The sequence below is a fragment of the Vanacampus margaritifer genome, chromosome 1, assembly GCF_051991255.1.
Source record: "Vanacampus margaritifer isolate UIUO_Vmar chromosome 1, RoL_Vmar_1.0, whole genome shotgun sequence".
Taxonomy (NCBI): Eukaryota; Metazoa; Chordata; class Actinopteri; order Syngnathiformes; family Syngnathidae; genus Vanacampus; species Vanacampus margaritifer.
In genome coordinates this window covers 18,044,663-18,065,017 of record NC_135432.1, presented here as the reverse complement: position 1 = coordinate 18,065,017, position 20,355 = coordinate 18,044,663, and the positions used below count along the sequence as shown (strand labels likewise).

The window sequence follows — 20,355 nt, the reverse complement described above, 5'->3', positions numbered from 1 at the left end:
ACATTATAGTGCTTTAGATAAATAAAAAAAATAACCCACAAACTGTGATCAGAAATAAGTTAACTGACTGTGATCTTATCGTGAGGATTGTGGAGCTTTTCAATTATAAGAGCGCCCTAAAATTAATTAGTTGTGCGATAATACTTTGAATAGCAGGTGGCCTTTTGACTAATGCATAATGCAATACCTTCAGCACTGGCACGTACTAGTGTTTTTTATTATTTATTTATTTTAATGAATGATTCCCATTTAACCCCGTCAACTTGTGCAAAGCTAAGAAGCATCTGCAAAAGCGGCTTCATTTTGAGCTTGCCATTATTCACCCCCGCCGTGTGCCAATGCAAAAAATGCCTTTCATTGCTCTCACCGCTGAGCTAGGGAGCGCCAAGTGGCTACTTGTTGAGCCCAAACCCCAAAAGAAATTAAAAACCTGGATTGTTGTTTCACTTCTGGAGACGGCACTTACTCACCAAGCTTACACTTGCCGATCAAGTGTGCCGATCCGCATGTGTGGCGCATCTAGCGGGCACAACACCGGTGACTTGAATGGCACTCACTGTAGATCCTTCATTGGGGTTTAACCTAACCTAGGAGGAGATCAAAGATTTGGTCGTGGACTTTCTGGCCCGCATTGATGCAGTAGGAGAGGGTGAGCCAGTTTATGTTCTTGGGTATTAGCATCACAGACGATGTGTAATTGGGTACTCATGCTGATCAGGTGGTGAAGAAGGCTCAACAACGTCTCTTCCACTTGAGAAGGTTGAAGACGTTTGGCACAGCGTGCTAACATGATGCATCTCAGCGTGCTATGGGAACTGTATTGTTCGCAGCTGCGGACAAATCCAGCCATCAGGTTGTCGGGAGATCAGCGGCTGTGAGCTCCCCTGCATGCAGGACATCGGCACCAGTCGGTGCATCGGCAAGACTGAGAAAGAAAATGATTAAGGATGCAGCAACCGTGCTCTGTTCCAGCTGCTGCCTTCTGGCAAGCGTTACCACAACAGAGCCGAGAACAGCACGCTAAAGCAGCCTTTCTTTCACCAGACTCAGCAGACTCATGAACCAAACATATTGTTAGTGTTTTATGTTTTTATGTTGCACTACTGATGAATTTTTGTGCATCCACATTATTCCGGATCGGCTTTTGAAAGTTTGAATTGTGTTTTATTGTGTTTGTGTGTGATTTTTGCTCTTTATTATTATTTTTAATAAATAAATAAAAACAATAATAATAATAATAACAATGGAAATGCAACCATAAAAAAATCAGAATCAGATTGCTACAGAGACAGACATTTCCTCCTAAACAAACTTAGCTTTCCGTGACAATCAGAGGACGCAAAAATGCTGACATTATTCAGATGAATTGGAAATCTCACTGCTAATACAGTTTCATTTAAATTGGCCAGCTCAATTGATTCTGAAGGCTCTGGGCAGATTAGACTGACGTGGTAACATAAAGAGGCTGAAATCTGATTGGCAAAATTTTTTTTTTTTTAAAAATCCATATACATGTACTAGATGTAATGCATCAAAATGAAATGTTACAAAATTAAGAGTGTTGGGAATAAATGATTACAATTTCCTTGACCAAAAATATTACCATTTAGGTTGTAAAAGTTGGGAAATGAATGCTGCGATTGGCTGGCAACCAGTTCAGGGTGTACCCCGCCTACTGCCCGAAGCCAGCTGGGATAGGTTCCAGCAACCCTTGTGAGGACAAGCGGTTAAGAAAATGGATGGATGTGTTTAAACGAGCATAGAAAACCTTTGTGGCTATGGCCTTTGTATAATTTGTTTTTGTTCCCCCCATCAGATGTGTTATTTATGGAATACATCAGTTCCCCCATTCTCAAGGTGGTGTAATTGACATTGAGAATACAATAATGTATGAGTCCGGATGTGTGTGAAAGCGTGTAACGTTGAAGAGGGTTGAAGTGAGACTTGAGCCAACAACACAAAGTTTCTAAGTATGCACTTGACAACAAATTAATTTTCTGTCAATCTATAACAGACTCAACACTCCAATCACGAGCTTATGTGTTTCCTGCAATTTAGTCCGTGTCCTTAAGAATGGTTTGTAAATAACACATTTTGTCTTCATCCCTGGCTCTTTGTCAGACAGTTTTATATTTAAAGCAATCTTGGTATAGTGTTTGCTAGTGTTGAATTATGATGGGTGTTTTTCATCTGGAGCTGACTTTTGGAGGCTTTTATTCACTTTCAATCTCAAAAGGTGTTCTTCATACAGTACATCCTTTCTTGTAAAGTTCTCACCGTAGACTCAGATTGAAAGGGAAACTGCTTCAAGGTTGTAAATCTGCAATAATCACAATGGGAAAAACTCATCCATGTTTTTATTTCATCACATCTACAGTGTACTAGTGCAACGTTCCTCCTTATTTACCGCAAGGTCTGTGATAGGTCAAATGAAAACGATTGAAACAAATCTAACAGATGAGTTAAGTCAACTGCTAACAGGGCTTTTCTCTCTCTCCTCCCTCTCCCACCTCCCGCCTCTCTCTCTCCCTCCCTTCCTCCCCCCTGATTTTTTTATTTTTGCAAAAGTTCAGTTAATAATCCATATCAACTCTTCAGCTGTCCTGTCAATTAAAGGCTAAAAAGCACCCTAAAAATATAAATAACAAAATTTAAGATGCTGAAAAAAATTGAATGTTAGAAATTCATATTCAAACTGCGATGGAACAGATTTACTTCAATAAAATATCTCTCTGAATGTTCTGAACTAGTCTTTCAATGCTGGTGTTGTATAGTAGAATTATGCTGCGTGGAGGAATGGGCTCTTTTGCCCACTACCTGAACTCAGTACCACTCCTTCATTTCCTGTCTTTCATGATTGGACAAACTGATTGATCCAGGTGTGCCTGACCTCAGCAACCATGACGACAATGACCAGACACACCTGGATCAATCAGTTTGTCCAATCATGAAAGACAGGAAATGAAGGAGCGGTGCTGAGTTCAGGAAGTTGTGGATTTGTGTGCAAAGAGCCCATTAGCAGAGACAGTCATGTTCTTCTTCAGATGACTACTAGTTGAATTTGAAAAACAGCGCCTCTGCTGGTTGCAACCAAATCCTGCCCTCAATGTTGCCTCAAGCTTCAAGACACGATTCATTAAAAATGAATTCCTCATAATCAACTAGAAGGTGTGATTGTTGACTGATTATTAAAGCCAGCCGCAATTGCATGAGGTGTCAATATTGACCTTGATTTTTCAGTGAATAATGCACAGCTCTTAATGACAAATTTAGGCAGATAGAAGGAAGTGGGCATCTAGGAAGGTGATCCAAATTAGGGTTGTTAAACGTTGGAGGAGGTCTGCACCCTACTGAGTGACATTCAAGTTACAGAGGTGGTAGTTAGAGATGCAAAGCTCAATGTCAAAATGGAGAAGTACAAAGGGATGTTTTCACGGCCCCATAAAGTATTTATGAGCTCCGAGGAATTGATGATAGACTTCCCACCTTGTCCATAACCTTTATGTTAATCTGGGACAAAACATTTGAAGCTTGTTTGGGAAAAAAATACAAAACAGGTAAAATAACCATCTTCTCTTGGGCTAGTCGATTTCAGATCATTCCAGCCAGCCAAGGAGGGAGAAAGAGTCCCACTGATCCCAGTATACACACCAGTACAAACATCCAGAGGAATATCCTGTCAATGACCATGGCGACGTACTTCCAGTCTTCCTTCACCTAACGGACAGGGAAACAGCAAAAAGGGACATTGAACAATTCTTCCAAGACACCAATGTCCTGTTAGTCAGCTGTCGGTTTTCACCCTTGAGTGATTCCTCACAAGTGGACAAGTGGATTTTTTTTCATTAGGGCAGCTCGCCCCTAAATGTCATTCAATTGTGTCCTCTCATATGAAAAGGTTGATTTCTGAGTTCCAGAGCTTTGCTGTGAGAGTGATAAAAAAAAATTATTATCCTTTTAATTATTTCTTCTTTTTTTTTTTTTTTTTACTACATCTATGATACAGATATTTAGATATAGAGAAACCAAGTTTTTTTTTCTGTTTCAGTAGCTTCCTTATTTATTTATTTCAGCAGCTTCCCAACCAAAGTGCTTTATGTCATGAAGTAATATGGCTATGATGTATGAAGGTGCATTGGGGCCATACTGAAAATAATGAAAGAACTCGTAATGTTCTGAGACTAAAATGTTACTTCTATAAATAAATGACAAAAAAATCTAAATATTTAGAATAAACCTATTTGGGATATAACAATATCCATACGACACTATACATTGATAATTATCACAATATTGTGTGGAGGTGGGCAATATATAAAAAAAAAAAGCCCATGATACTGTGTAAAAACTAATGATATTGTAAAAAACATATTAGAAAAAAAGCGCAATATTGTGTTTTTGTACATAATAAGAGAAGTGACAAGCTACACTCAAGCCAGTAGGTTCGCCGCTCTCCACCAGAGATATGCTGCTTTTAATATCGTAACATGACGACAGTGATATTGTGGCCAATTCAATATTGCAACATCGCCATTAATGTTACATCCCTTAAACCTATTAGACATTATGAGATAATAATTGTTTTGTTTTTTTGTCATAAAGTTTTCAAACTAACGGTTGAATGTTGAACTCAATCAAGGTAAATGCAACAGCCGCACTCTCCCTCAAGCAATGCGACATATATTAAGCAGGTAACATCATAAAACATTTTTGGATATTTTTTTCTCGCAAATGTTTACACAAGTACAATGAAAAGTTCTGATGATGGTGTGAAACATTGACACAGAGACACAGATTCTAGTCGCTAGCCCATATATGAAGTTTTGCATTGTTTGTTAGCATTAAGTCCAATTCTCTTTGTTTTAAGTTTAGTTTGACAGTAAACCTCAAGTGGGAATGGCATCAAACGCAGCTTAAAACCTATTTTTCTGAAGACTCTGACCACCTACTTTCTGTACTTCTTATATAGGATGACCAGATTTTTAAACTTAAAAACTGTAACGCAACTGGTAGAGTGTCTGCCCTGAAACTGGAAGGTTGTGGGTTCAATCCCTGGTCGGGTCATACCAAAGACTATAAAACTGGGACCCATTGCCGCCCTGCTTGACACGCAGCATTAAGAGTTGGAATTTGGGGGTTAGATCACCAAATGTTTCCTGAGCGCAGCCCCTGCTGCTGCTCACCGCTCCCTCAGGGGATGGGTCAAACGTAGAGTACAAATTTCACCATACAAAATTCTCACCAAATATAATCGCTAGTCAATTTTGAGTTATTAATTGAATGCTAACTAAATCATATATTGGTTGACAGTTCAACAGGCTAAACAACACAATGCACTCACCATTATTCAACCTTTTTCCTGACAGCTACTGGAAGCAAGCTGTGCCGTTTCCACATTGTAACAAAATATGCCGCTTATACTGGTGACCACAGTATTAGGATAGTAGGACTACATTTCCCTTGATTTTTAGAAATAAAAGCAGGAAGTAATTCTACTTTCAGGGAAACCTTTTAGAGATACTTTTGAAAAACTGAAGTATTTTTTTACATGGGTAACAACTCACTGAGAAGTCGTCGTCCTCTGCCCTGAGATGATCAGCAATGTACTGAACTCCCTCGATGGCTCGTTGCATAGCAGGAGACATGCGATGAATCACAGCCTCTTGTTGGCTTCTTGGGTCTTTCGTGGGCTCTGCTTTGAGGGTTTCCGTGAGGCAGTTTGTTGGGGCTTGTTGTTTGGTTCGATCTGCAGTCCCGGTCCATTTCTCCGGCCCTTCGTTGTGCAGGCAGCAGTACTGGAAGCCGCCCGAGTGGCACCGTTGTGCCGCTCTCAGTGGAAGCTCCCTCTGCAAATCAGATATTTGCTCTGCGCTTAGCGAGCGGCCATTTGACGACAGTTTATTTGCGCCTTCCTTGGGAAGGTTGCGAAGGGGTGCGAGAGGGAAAGTTGGGGGTAAAGAAAGTTGAGAAGAAGACAAGATGGAGGAGTTTTGTCCTCGTTGGAGACCTGAATACTGTTTAGTGGGTGACTGGTAGAAAATGTTGGCCTTAACTGGGGAATCTTCCTGGTTGAGTTCCTTCACAGGGGAGGATGATGGAGAAGGGGAGCAGACACGGATGTTTGGGCTGTCGGATGGAGTCTTTGGGAGGTTCTTGTCGACCTGTCCTATTTGGGTCAGCCCCGTCTCTAAACTCATCCAAAAGGTCTGGGAGTTGCCCGTTGCTGATATAATGGTTGGGCGGTGCATCATCTCAATCAACTTCTTGCAGTGTTGCTTCGCTGTGCCGGGGGGCCGCTTCATGAAGAGGACCCTGGGCACCATGTCCAAAAACACCCTTCGCACCCAATGAGGCATTCCGTGGGTTTGAGGTGATCGGTGGTGTACGTTCAAAACAAAGACAGTAATTATAATTGAAAGTGTAACAAAGACCATGGTGAACAGCAGGTATTCACCAATGAGTGGGATCACCAAGGATGTGGACGGTATTATCTCTGTGATCAACAGCAGAAATACAGTTAGGGACAATAAAACGGAAATACACAAGGTGATCTTCTCTCCACATTGTGACGGTAAATAAAACACCAGCACAGTCAAACAGGAGATAAGCAGACAGGGGATGATAAGATTAATGGTGTAGAACAACGGCAGCCTTCGGATGATGAAGTAGTACGTGATGTCTGCATAGATCTCAGTGCAGCACTCGTACTTTTTGGTGTTGTACTTGCCCACTGCATTCATAATAACCCACTCGCCGCTCTCCCAGTAGTCCATCTGATCTACGTCGCCGGCCATGCTGATCAGGTCAATCTTGGCTCGGTCATAGGTCCACGAGCCAAACTTCATCTTGCAGCTTTGTTGGTCAAAGGGGAAAAAGGTGACATCGATGCTGCATGAAGACTTGTAGATGGCTGGTGGCATCCACTTTATCCGTCCGTCATGGAATAGGTGTGCCTTAGTTAGGTGGGTTACTGCAAAGTCACCATCAGCACTGCAGACAAGTGACAGGATTTGAATTAGAGCAGTGATTTCCCAAAATTGTCATGTGCCCTGTGATACTATCAATTATCTCTAAGGTCAAACATTTCTTGACAATAATTTGTTATCTCAATAGTTTAAACATGACATTACATTTGTGGAATAGAGTTATGAAGCAAAGTCCAGCCGTTTCGCAGGGGGGCGGCCATTTTGCAACTTGTGTCGACTGAAGATGACATGACAGTTGCTCAGGGCTCAGGCGACAACCAATCACAGCTCACCTGTTTTCTGAAGCTGAGCTGTGATTGGTTGTTACCTGAGACCTGAGCAACTGTAATATAATTTTCACTCGGGCTGCTTTCTGATATTGATTTAAAAAAAAAAAAACTCCTGGATTTTTGGTGGCATCTATACATCAGGGTTAGTAGACTCCAGTCCTTGAGATGATCAGGATCATTATCAGGCTTCTATAGAGCTTGCTGGTGAGCTAATCATTTGAATCTTGTGTTTTTGGAAGAGGGAGACATCTAAATGCTGAAGTGAACTCAACTCTCTTGCAGAGCCAAATTTACAAGTAGATCAGCATGCACCTCTTGAAGTGGTCTTGGGTGGACTTTGGTCTGGACCAAAATGAAAAACAAATACTGTACGTTGTTCACACATTTTGGTGCAGTTAGCTCAACAAAGCCAACGTTACATATTAGCTTGGAGCCAAGTAACCCAGTGAAAAATATGCATAAAGTCACAAACTGATTGGACAGCGTATGGGAGGTATTTGTGATGAGACTGTCTCGCTCCGCTTGTTTGCTGTGCACCAGGATTCAGAATTATATATATCATGGCAAAAACTGTATGTCAACTGTGAACGCAGCCCATAAATAGGAATTACGATGTCTGAAAGTTTTACAGCAAGGACATGCCCCCTTACCTTAGCTTTTTTTATCTTCTGCCTCAAGGCAAGCACATCCATGCAACGCTGCAACACCTCAGCAGGACAATACAGTGCTTCTTTCCGTGACTTGGCTATGTCATGCAAATCATACACTTAAACCTCTCATGTACGTCACCTTGAAAGTGTTCTCTCTCTTCTCAGTGGAGGGCACAAGCTCAAGTTAAAAAAAAATAATAATACACTTTGCTTTTCTTCAATGAAGGAAAGCCACACGAATAACTCAAAGTTGGGAGATGCTATTGCACAGATGACATCTAAACCAAAAACGGAGCATATTGTAGTTTTACTTTGATGCCCGTGTCATATGCTTTTTTAAACTATGGCAGCCTGTGTGCAGTTGGTCCTTTATCTCGTCTTGTTAGTTTCATAGCCCATAGACCATTTAATCAGAAGACAGCACAATATACTTACTTTTGAATGACAAGTCGATTTGGTAATTGTATTGCTCATACCATGTCATGTCTAATAAATTTCATTGTTATATTGGCCATTTAGAATTCCCTTCAGTCATAATAACAGTCACACTGGATGCATTTTATCTGAGGCTCTTTGAAACACATTTAATTATATTTTATCTCCTAGTTCTTCAGCCTAATGTATTGCCTTGCGCATGGTACCAAGTTTGTTTATGGCCATTCCCATTAAGTATGACCTTGTTCACAGCCAGAGTACTTTATGACGTTGGCACAGGACAAGATTGTTGGCACGGCGATCTTCTTCTTGTTTTCATCCAGTAACGCCTACTGTTGGAATTGAATCAGCAGATTCTGCACATTAATGCTGATGTGATTACGCTTGCCTCAAGGATGGCAACGTTAGTGCATGATTCACCGTGTGTGACTGCGTCAAAGTAATCTTTTACTATATTCTACTTCAGGATGGCCATGATAAATTGATTTATAAAGCCATGATGGTTGTGAACTTTGTCGGTCGTGTCGAAACGGCTGATCTAAAGTTTGTAATAATGAGCTTATGTTGTGTAGGGAACCAATGGAATTGTATTGGATTTTAGAGCAGCAAGCAAAGAATGCAAAATGTCTGGTAACAATTTTGGTTGTGGTAGTAATAATTTAAAAAAGAAAGAAAGAAAAAAAAATCAGATTTTCTGTTTGGCTTCTAAATGGAAAGTGAAGCAACCATTGGATAAGGCTTTTTTCTTTTTACTTTTGATTCTTTTTTTTTTAACTTCAAGTTTAAATCTTGTTCCAACTGGTTGAATCCAATTTCTTACTTGAATAAGACTTCTAAAACGTTTAAACTCATTACATTAATAATTTCTCCATAATTAACCATTCTTTTTACCAATTCAAAGTCAAGATCATAAACAACAATTACGAAAAACTTGTTTGGTTAAGCCAAGGAATACATTTCAAATTTACCACTAAAACAATTATTATCACATCAACTTAAACACAGCAGTCCCTAATTGTTCTCTAGAGACTTGACAAATATTAATCAGATAATATGATTTTGTATCTACTCTACAGGCCAAAAGTTTGGACACACCTTCTCATTCAATACATGCTTTGTTTTCAAGACTATGTACATTGTAGATTCTCACTGAAGGCATCAAAACTACGACGACAACTATGACAACTAATGAACACATTTGGAGTTATGTACTTAACAAAAAAAGGTGAAAATAATCAAATAAATACATATAATAAATAGCCACTCTTTTCGCTGATTACTTTTTTTGCACATTCTTGGCATTCTCTCGATGAGCTTCAAAAGGTACTCACCTGAAAGGGTTTTCCAACAGTCTTTAAGGAATTCCCAGATGTAAGAATGCCCAGAGTATGCAAAAAAAAAAAAAAAAAGTAACCGGAGCAAAGAATATCTGTTTTGAAGAATCTATAATATATTTTTTTTCCAGTTAGTTCACCTTTTTTTTTGTTTGTTAAATACATAACTCGACACCAGTTCATACATAGTTTTGATGCCCTCAGTGAATCTCCAAAGTAACCAGTCATGAGAATAAAGTAAATGCATTGAATAAGAAAGTGTGTCCAAACGTATGGCCTGTACTGTAGGCAATCAAACAATAACCCAAAAAGATTTGATTAAGAGTGTGTGTCGATCGATCTTTCTCAGGAACAGACATGTTAAATGTTTACACGTTTACAAACTGCTCAACAGATGAAGCTGGAACAAATTACGAGATATTCTCATAAAACTGTCTTTTTTTTTCAAAGTTAAGTTCATATATTGCTTCGTAGGAAATGTATTCAAAGGGTCATCCCTAATTTTAACAATGTATGGTAATGGAGGAAACCCCTCACTTGTTGTAAAGGACGATGTCAGGCCTCCAGATAAGCTCCGAGGGAATACGGATGGAAGTGACATTCTCGTATTCCTCTGGATTCCAGCGAAGCTTGTAATCGTTCCATTCCTGGAGGAGAACATTCACCACACAGCAGTCACAATATTGCACTTCCAAACTGGAGTCACTGTAGCAATTTGCCTCTTGTCATTTACATACTTGCTTGACCCAGACGTTCGTGGTCATCATCTGGTTCTTCTCATCCTTGTTTGGTGGAAACAGAAAGCAAATTATATTTTAACACAGTAGGAACACTGTAAACGAAACAAAGGCACTCAAACCTTACGATAAGACTGTAATGGAGAAAAGAAAATAATTTAACATGTCATGGCTGCAACCTTTGCCAAGCTCCTTTCAGCCGCTGACACATTGTACAGCAAGAGAAGACGACTTCGCCAAGAGCTGACTTGTACTCTTGGGCATGTGGGACAACTATTGTCTCTAAGTGTGAGTAAAAACAATCCTCATGGCCATGCAAGCTTTGTATTTTCATTGTATGAACTCACTGTAAAAATAAATAAACAAATATTATTTATTTTGTTCCTGGCACTAAACAGGTTTTCTCTGAGTCAACAGAATTCCTCGAACAGGATTTATGTAGAGTATATTTGATGTGTTGAATTGAACACATGGATCGCAAATACTAATATTTAATAGGAACATACATGAGAAAGTAAAGGTTTATTAACTCATTCACTGCCATTGACGGCTATAGACGTCAAAAATTACTTTGAACTAATTCTATTAGTTTAACATTTTTTTCCACTTTTGTTAACAAGAATATAAAAACCTAGATTTTTTTATTGTACATTTAGAATAGATATAAAATTTGTGATGAATCGTGAGTTAACTAGTGAAGTCATGCGATTAATTACGATAAAAAAATTTAATTGCCTGACGCCCCTCATTTTTTATAATCTTTTCTCTTTTTCAGGGATGTGATTTGACCAAAGTGAAATTATCTGAAAATTTAGCCGGGGTCTGAGGGCCGCTGGCACCCAGCTAGGTCCAGGTATGCTTTTTAAGTACTTTCAATGCACTCACATGACAAAGAAATAGACAAAACAACAGCATAAATTTTCAATGTATATTGAACTATCCCATATAAAATGGCAGTTTTAGTCAACTCAAAATCAGTCACATTCAAAAACATTGGACTGCCTTTGCTTTTAAAAACTATCACTGAGAATATCATCATATCTAACTAATGTGATTACTAAGTTAACACATAAATAATGTTGAAGAGTTCAAATTTCATGAACAAATAATTGTATCATGACCAAATGAAAAGTAACTCATATTAGAGCATACCACAAATGTCTTTGTTATAGCAGAAGATGTTATCTGTCGGAGTCATGTGAATACACAATGAACTACTAAAAAAAAAAAAAAATCAAAAAAAAATCTGTTTTTTTTTTTTGGAGGGAGATAAAAAAAGCGGAATTCCGCGAATTAGCGGAAAAATCACATCCCTGCTTTTTTTAATTGCGTCAGGCGATTACATTTTTTTAATTGTAATTAATTGCATGACTTCAATGGTTAACTCACGATTAATCACAAATTTTATATCTGTTCTAAATGTACAATATTTTTTTCCCTAGGTTTTCATACTCTTGTTAACAAAAGTGGAAAAAAATGTCAAACTAATAGAAATAGTTAAAATGGATTTTGGACGTCTATAGCCGTCAATGGCAATGAATGAGTTAACTTACATTGTGTCTTGAAGTAGTGAGTATTTTACTGACCACATCTATAAGCTGAGCGATAGAAAGACCAAAGTGGACCAGCACTGTGTCGGATGAGTTTTCCACAGGTCTGGAGAGCTTGTTGTAACGCAGAAACAGAACCTGGAGCAGCTTCTCCTCAGCGTGAGCCCGAGGTCCAGCATAGCAACACACTAAGAGGTGATGACAAGAAATGACAAATAGTTGACTAAAATGTCAAATATAGAACAAATATATCGAACTAACTGAAATGATCTGTTTCCATTCAAGCATTTTAACATCCTTTTCCATCCCTCCGTGCAGCTAGAGAATCGGAATCAGAACAGCTTTATTGTCACTGTACCACAAGGTGCAATCAGATTGAATCGTTACAACTCGTTCAAAAGACATTAAAACAATGACCAACGGAGGGGAACAGTATGGTAAACGGTAAATGGACTGCTTTTTATATAGCATGAATGGAATGGGAAGGCTGAAGGTTCACCCAAATGGGTGTGTGAGCATAGGTCTTTCCACTTCACAACCAACACACCAAAACAAAACACATTGTCTCGTTGCCATGGAGACGACGTCGCTGGCTCCTAAAGAGGAACATAAAGCACAGGAGAATGAGGGAGATAGGCTGGGCTCCATTGTCAAGCAGCTTCAATATCGGAAAGAAAGAATCCAAAGTAACGGCAATTTGTTGGTTTTTTCCTTTTTTATTCTTTGGCTTTGGACTTTGAATGAGACTCAATATTGTTTGAGTGTTTTGTGGTATTTACTGTTTATGTTAACTTATTAATTTATTGTTATATTTTTGCTCCATATACAGCACTTTGCACGCAGCGGTGGTTGTTTTAAAGTGCTTAGTATATATATAAAGTTGAGTTGACCTGGAGGTGGGGCTCGAAGGCGAGCGTCTGGTGGCTGGGCCTTCACCCATAACCACGAAAAGGCAACGTGGGTCCCCCTTCATATGGGCTCACCACCTGTAGGAGGGGCCAAAGAGGCCGGGTGCGTAGCGAGCTGGGTGGCAGTCAAAGGCAACTTTGGTGGTCCGATCCCCGGCTATGGACTTTGGGGGCAGTGCCTCTGGATTGGCATACTGGGGTGGTGGTCCCCCTTTATAAGAAGGGGGACCGGAGGGTGTGTTCCAACTATAGAGGTATCACAATCTAGCCTCCCTGGTCTATACAGGGGTGCTGGAGAAAAGGGTCTGTCGGGAAGTCGAATCTTGGATTCAGGAGGAACAGTGCAGTTTTCGTCCCGGCCGTAGAACAGTGGACCAGCTCTACACCCTCAGCAGTGTCCTTGAGGGTGCATGGGAGTTCACCCAACTAGTCTACATTTGTTTTGTAGATTTGGAAAAGGGATTCGACAGTGTCCTTCGGGGAGCCCTGTGGGGGGGTGCTTCGGGAGTATGGGTTCCCAAGCCCCAAGCTGTTCGGTCCCTGTACGACCGGTGTCAGAGTTTGGTCCGCATTGCCGGCAGTAAGTCGGATTCGTTCCCAGTGAGGGTTGGACTCTGCCAGGGCTGCCCTTTATCACCGATTCTGTTCATAACTTTTATGGACAGAATTTCTAGGCGCAGCAGTGGCGTTGAGGGGGTCCAGTTTGGTGGCCTCAGCATTGCATCTCGGCTTTTTGCAGATGATGTGGTGCTGTTGGCTTCATCAAACTGTGATCTCAAACTCTCATTGGCCGCAGCCGACTGTGAAGCAGTTGGGATGAAGATCAGCACTTCCAAATCCAAGACCATTGTCCTCAGTGGGAAAAGGGCGGAGTGCCCTCTCCGGGTCAGGGATGATATCCTGTCCCAAGTGGAGGAGTTCAAGTATCTTGTTCACGAGTGAGGGCAGGATTGATCGACAGGCGGATCGGTGCAGCGTCTGCAGTGATGCGGACTCTGTATCGGTCCGTTGTGGTGAAGAAGGAGCTGAGTCAAAAGGCAAAGCTCTCGATTTACCGGTCGATCTATGTTCATACCCTCACCTATGGTCACAAGCTGTGGGTCGTGACCGAAAGAACAAAATGAGTTTCCTGAGCAGGGTGTCCGGACTCTCCCTTAGAGATAGGGTGAGAAGCTCGGTCAGCCGAGAAGGACTCGGAGTAGAGCCGCTGCTCCTCTGCGTTGAGAGGAACCAGTTGAGGTGGCTGGGGCATCTGATTTGGATGCCTCCTGGACGCCTCCCTGGAGATGTGTTCTGGGCATGTCCCACCAGCGGGAGGCCCCGGGAACGACCCAGGACACGCTGAAGAGACTATGTCTCTCGGCTGGCCTGGGAACGCCTTGGGATCCCGCTGGAGGACCTGGTTGAAGTGGCTGGGGAGAGGGAAGTCTGGGCTTCCCTGCTAGAGTTGCTGCCCCTGCAACCTGACCTTGGATAAGCGGCAGAAGATGGATGGATGGATGGATGGAGTTGAGGCTTGAGTCTTTCACTGGAGCTCTCACTGAGCACTTGACTGAAATGGCGATTAATCCTTTGAGGCAAGTTGACAACTTCTCCACAATGGTAATTTGCCAAGTGTCTCAGAAGTTGTGTCCTACCTGCGATTGATTTTACTTGTCGCCTGATTGTTGACCATCCACCACAGACCTCCAACTTCTAATAAAGCTGCCCACGTTTTCTGGACATTACGATAAATCAGGAAACTGCCAGCTCCAAACGGCAGAGTTTCTGTTATCAAAATGCCAATAATGTATGCATTTTCCACATCCTCCATGGAAAGATTTGACAGGCATACCATCTTCCATTGGTTCCAGGAATCCCCAAAATACCCAGCAGCAAACGTTCTAGTACATTCTCCTTTCCCCGCTCTCTTTTTTTATTTTCCCAATCTAATCCATCTGCAATAGAATTTGGGACAACTCGTACACTTATTGGACAATTTATGGGAATGTAATTGTGAATGACTGTGCTGTGGTTGGCTGGCGACCGGTCCAGAATCAGCTGGGATAGGCTCCAGCTCAACTGTGACCCTAATAAGGATAAGCGGTATAGAAATGCATGGCTGGAAAGTAGCTGTTATCACACATTGCTGTTACAACTTTATAAAAATGTGAAGGCTTTAATTACATGCATTTTGAATATCTTATTTTGTGTGCTAAACATGAATATTTCATATGCTATTCACTACCTGTCTGAATTGGATTTACTTTATGCAATAAAGAGAACATGTTTGTAATGATGAAAACAGTAGGCGACCTCTGCTAGACCCAGCTGGCGTCATGGTTACATTAGAAAGCGGGGAACAGCAAAAGGGAGAATGAATGTGGATCAGAGGACATGTTGTGCCTGCAAAAGGTTTCGTCACCCCACCCTCACAAAGTACTCCCACCTGTGCACCGGTGTCCCTTTGCTGCCTATCTAATGGAACACCTCCCTCTCCCCGCTCCTTTAGAACCAACTCACATTACACAGAATATGACCTCGTGAGGTCCCAGAACAATTAGAGACTCGTCCCGAGGCTTGCACAGTGGATTGCCGATCTGTATACGCAGCAATTTTATTTTTTTCGCCATATTGAGTTGGGGCCTCCTTCTATTTGAGTCATTCATCATCATAGACTGATTTATATAAGTGACTTCAATTACTGCTGTGGTACTGCTTTATTATTTAGTATATATTATGTGATAGATTCATCCATCACTCCATCTATCAGTTTAACTCACTACTACATTTATCTTTTGGAAGTGGACCATTGCAACTGAAACAACCTTCAGGAGATGCTATAAATTTAATTTGGTATTTTTTTTTCTTATTGGAAATAGTGGAAATAAATTAATTTTGTTCCGGTTGTTGAATTTTCCCCATCAGAAAAATACTGTAAAAATCTGCACAGGTAACAGGCCATTGTTATGCAAGTTATTATTATTATTATTTTTTTAAAGTACACACACACATATATATATATATATATATATATATATATATATATATGCAATTTCGTAATGACCATTTTTATCTTTGTACGGTTCATCCACTAATCGATCAACTATCATTAGAACTATGATGATTGTTTTGGAATTGGATGTTGATTATGTCTTTAAATAATTAAAGGTGAAATATTATGTGACATTGACTTTCTAATATTTGTATGCAAATAGTTTTTGGGAGTGTAGGTAACTGAAACAATCAAATAAAGACTTCATTTTCGGCCCATTTCCAAAAATGTGTCTGTGAACAAGCTCAGTGTCACCTAATAATAGTGCTAATTGACATAATAAACACGCCCACAACACTTCCCCCACTAATCAATAGGCTGGTCGACAATCTAAAGCCAGCTGGACGACGCCACTGGCTCAGTCTGGCTGAAACATAATCATGCTATGTCAAAGTAAAAATGTCAGCAGAGCCGCACTGAATTTTGTTGGATGTACAGATTAGCTTTAGCTAACAGTGTTAGCTTCTGATAAGTGGCACAAACTTGATGTTGTGTCTATGTGAGACATGACATAGGCACAGTGTATTGTATGAAATGCTGCCTCCATGAGAGAAGATGCTTTTAATATTTTTGTGGGCGCTCAGTTTTGTTCTGTCGAAGCTTCCTGCTTGTCTGTTAAATCCCTAGCGCCACCATCTAGCCTAAACTGAATGGAATGGAATTAGTCCATACCCTTATCAAAAAGAAGTATATTCAAGTATGCTTGAAGTATATACAAAATTAGGAGAGTAAACTTCCAGTTGACTTTTCTTGTTCTTATTGGAAATATACTCCGCCAAATAAATGGTAAGTGTACTTGTAAGTATACTGAAACATATACTAAAGTAGTATATACTTAGGATGTATATGTAAATCATCACCTAAACTATAAGTTAAATTTATTTATGAAGCCATAAACATCACGTGGATGGATAGCATAGAGGTAAGGTCTCTACCTTTGACACCAGAGTTTGCTGGTTTGAATCTTGCCAATTCATTACTGGACTTTTTCCTATAAACTAAACTGTGGACCTTTCAAGTATACCTAATAGTGTACTTTAATATACTAAAAAGTATACTTCAAAGTATGCTTAAGTATACTTATTAATATACCTGAGTATACTTTTAAGTGTACTAAAATGGGCCAATTTAGTCCCAAGGAGCTTACTTAAAGTTTACTTTTAGTACAAAAATAAGAACACTCGAAAAATAAACTTAGGTATACTTAAGCATACTCTATATTATTACTTAAAGCATACAACTTTTTGGTAAGGGTCACCAAAATGCAATACATTCTTTGGGGTATTTTGATGAAAGCTTGCTACAGACATGACCTGGAAACAGTTTTAAATTGTGAATAAAAACCTCCAAAACATCTCTGCTGTAAAACCGGCTGCATTACTGGGCTACAACCAGAAGAGGTGCTGTTGACTCAGTCGCAACTACGATGTCAGTTACAATCCAGTCCATCCACCTACTACATGATAAAACAGAGACACAGATGTTGCTGTTGTCCTCCTACACATTCAATCAAAGCCGATGTGCTGTCCTTTACTTGCCTGCAAACAGGCATCTTCAAATTTTAAAGGCCCAGGATCAATATCTGCCCACGTATTATTGTCGTATCTTTTTTACACCGGAATCCATGTCCATCAAGCAAACAGCAACAAAGCAGAGTAGCCTAAACAGTCAACTTTGTATCATCATCATCATTAGCCTGCTACGTTCCTTATCCTCCTGATATTAAATAGAAGCACGCTCAAAGTAAAAAAATAAAAATAAAAAAAAGCCAGCAAGGAAACCATGTGAGCCAAAGCAGTCATATGTGTTGTAAAAAGTAGTAAATGTTTCATTGTTGACGATGGTGCTAATTGGCCTTGCAGACACTTTTCAAGCTGATTTCTTTCATTTGATTGAGACAACCTGGTGAAAGTGTATTGATGTTCTTACAAATTCAAAAAAAGTACAAGTGTTCTAATAATGCATTTGTAAATTTTTGATCTTCAAGATTATGTCAATCTATCACTTGTATCAAGTTTGTGTTGTGTAGTTGCAAAGTCATAAGGCAAAATAGACACAAACCTACGCTGACTTTGTTGTAAAGTCATAATTACAGTAAATATTTGCATGAAAAACATAAGTGTGGTGGTGGTAACTGATCATAACTTCTGTATAACGACATATTCTTATGCGGTTGCGCAAACTCATACCCTAGCCTAAAAATAAAAAAAATCAGTTGAAACAACTGAAAATTTAATTTAATGGACACGTGGATCCAGCATTACATATATAATTGGTGAAATAGGGTTCTCCTCTTTTTCCATATACTGTTTCAACTCTTTCATGCATTTAATAATGAAACTTGGTCTTTCAGTGCTGTTACATCATGTCATATAAAACCAGAGTAAAATCTAAACTTGAATCAAAGATTACAAAATACAGGATTTAAATATCTTAAATAAATCTGGAACATAGAGAGAAATTCTGAAGTCAATACATTAATTTTTATTTTTTTTCCACTTTTATGAGAGTTAAAAATTACTTAAGATGTTTAGTTAATAGAGATTTGGTAATGATTGTTGAATTTCCATTTTTTTCAGAAGGATAAATTGTTTTAAAAAAAACAACAACTGAATAAATAAGAGGTCCACCTTCGTCCCAGAACAGATTGTGCAAGACATAAGTATTGTTTGAATGCCCACCAAGTTATAAAAAATGAACAAATATCAGACAGAGTTTTCCACTTTCAATAAGGTAACATTGATTTAATCCCTGCTATGAAGAACACGGCAAAATGGTGCGCCCAGGTTAGTTAGCTGCTGGTTTCCAGGCGCTGCTGGACCCAATTCTGTCCTCATTTGATCAATGCGCTCTCTGAGGCCAATAGTGCATGAGCAGCAAATATCTGTTAGCAGTGTTTGTGCTCCGTTGCCAGCAACGCTTTTTAGCAGGTCACCAAAGCAACAGAGGTGCTCATCCTCATCCAACAGAAACTTGAGAAATTCTGCATATTTTTATTCTTGTTTATTATACCTTGTCCAAAATGATTCAGGAATATAACAAGCCGAGAAGGGCATGAAAAAAAAATGTTTTTTTTTGTTTTTAGGGCAAATAAAGACAAAAAGAAGAAGCATAGATACAGCACCCAAAAACATTCATTAAAACTTCTATTCCATAATTTGACAATGATGCAGTAATATGATAAACATCTCAATCCAACCTGCTTGGTGCTTTGAGATTAAATACAATTTTCAGTATTTTCATTTCAGCTCAAAATTATTTCAGAACATTTTCAACATGACTTTAAAAGGACACACCGCAACTATATAAATATATCTAACTCATTGCATCATTATTTTCTCAATAAAAATTACCTTGTGTTCCGAGAGTCAGCAAAAGTAAGCTGAAACATTTGTTTACAACCATGATGCTCCTCAAGCCGCAGGACGTCGCCATAGAAACAGTGTGCTCTTGCTTCAGATGATCTTATTAAAAAGCCAAATGTTGAATGAGTCAATGTCAGCCTGCTGCTGCTCCCCCTCGTCCATCTGTCCTCCCCTGTCACTCTGCTGTCCACTTTGACTTGAGACAGAGGGACGCCTGCCTGCCTGCCTGGGTTCGACACGAGCAGGTGCCTCCTCGCTCTGGTGGAATCCTCGGATCACATGAGTTCGCTTCCCTGCTCCTCTACATGCATGACTCCCTCACTGTGACTCTCATCTCTCAGCCTCCTCCCTCCTTCTCTCACTCTCTCTCTTTCACTCTCTCGCCCTCCAACAGCCCTCTAAGAATGTACGATGGAACCACTGAGATTTTGAAACATTTTTCCCATGGGAAATAATGCTTTTGCTGGGTCAGGTTGCGGCCGTTGTAATGTAATTGTAGTAAAGTAACATTTTTACATTTTAAAGAACTGGTAAATTTTGATAACAACAAAGTGATTTCTTGTATCGAGTCTGCATGCTCACTTCTAGAAAGTTCACATTTTTATGTTCTATTGACTTACAGTTTTTCACAGTTGGTAACACGCATTCCTTTAAATTGTACACACAAACCTGAAAACCTCACACACAAAATGCTAGACCTGTCGCTCCCTTTTCAAGATGACTCTTTGCCATCAAATCTCTTACCTGTTCACAAAATGGAACTAGTGTTCTCATTAGGTACACATAGCCACATTCTTGAATGGCACACACATACCAGTCAATTGATACACAAAGCTCAGCATTTGCTGCACACTACCAAGCAATCACAGCTCACTGAAGTGCAAAATTGAAAACCCAATTATAAAAATGCAACCCACAATGTGAATGGCAATGCCTCATGAGAATTACCCATTTTTCCTTTTGGAAAATGGGTGTGTTCTCCAAACATAACATTCCATACAAGTATGCAACAATTCATTGTTTTATTTACAGCGTTTCAGTGCACAGGCATCGTAGAGGTCCCTGGGCAGCGTGATGTTCCCACCAC

At 39.8% G+C, this 20,355-nt stretch overlaps 1 protein-coding gene across 1 annotated transcript; it reads right to left on the bottom strand.

Moving 5' to 3' along the window:
- Window positions 1-2,340: 2,340 nt before the first annotated feature.
- On the bottom strand, window positions 2,341-20,279 carry LOC144063746 (neuronal acetylcholine receptor subunit alpha-4-like). The gene is made up of 6 exons (XM_077585587.1): window positions 19,257-20,279; window positions 11,998-12,149; window positions 10,412-10,456; window positions 10,212-10,321; window positions 5,565-6,990; window positions 2,341-3,717 (listed from the first exon to the last, which is right to left on the bottom strand). The coding sequence occupies exons 1-6, from the start codon at window positions 19,336-19,338 to the stop codon at window positions 3,592-3,594; spliced, it is 1,941 nt and encodes a 646-aa protein (XP_077441713.1). The 5' UTR covers window positions 19,339-20,279; the 3' UTR covers window positions 2,341-3,591.
- Between the last annotated feature and the right edge of the window lie 76 nt (window positions 20,280-20,355).

What these genes read in the sequence shown, in the direction of transcription:
- LOC144063746 (XM_077585587.1), bottom strand. Translation starts at nt 19,338, where the DNA reads ATGGCGACGTCCTGCGGCTTGAGGAGCATCATGGTTGTAAACAAATGT. An exon ending in CGAACGTCTGGGTCAAGCAA is followed by an intron (nt 10,322 to 10,411) that starts GTATGTAAATGA and finishes GTTCTCCTCCAG; the next exon opens with GAATGGAACGATTACAAGCT. An exon ending in GACATCGTCCTTTACAACAA is followed by an intron (nt 6,991 to 10,211) that starts GTGAGGGGTTTC and finishes ACTTGTCTGCAG; the next exon opens with TGCTGATGGTGACTTTGCAG.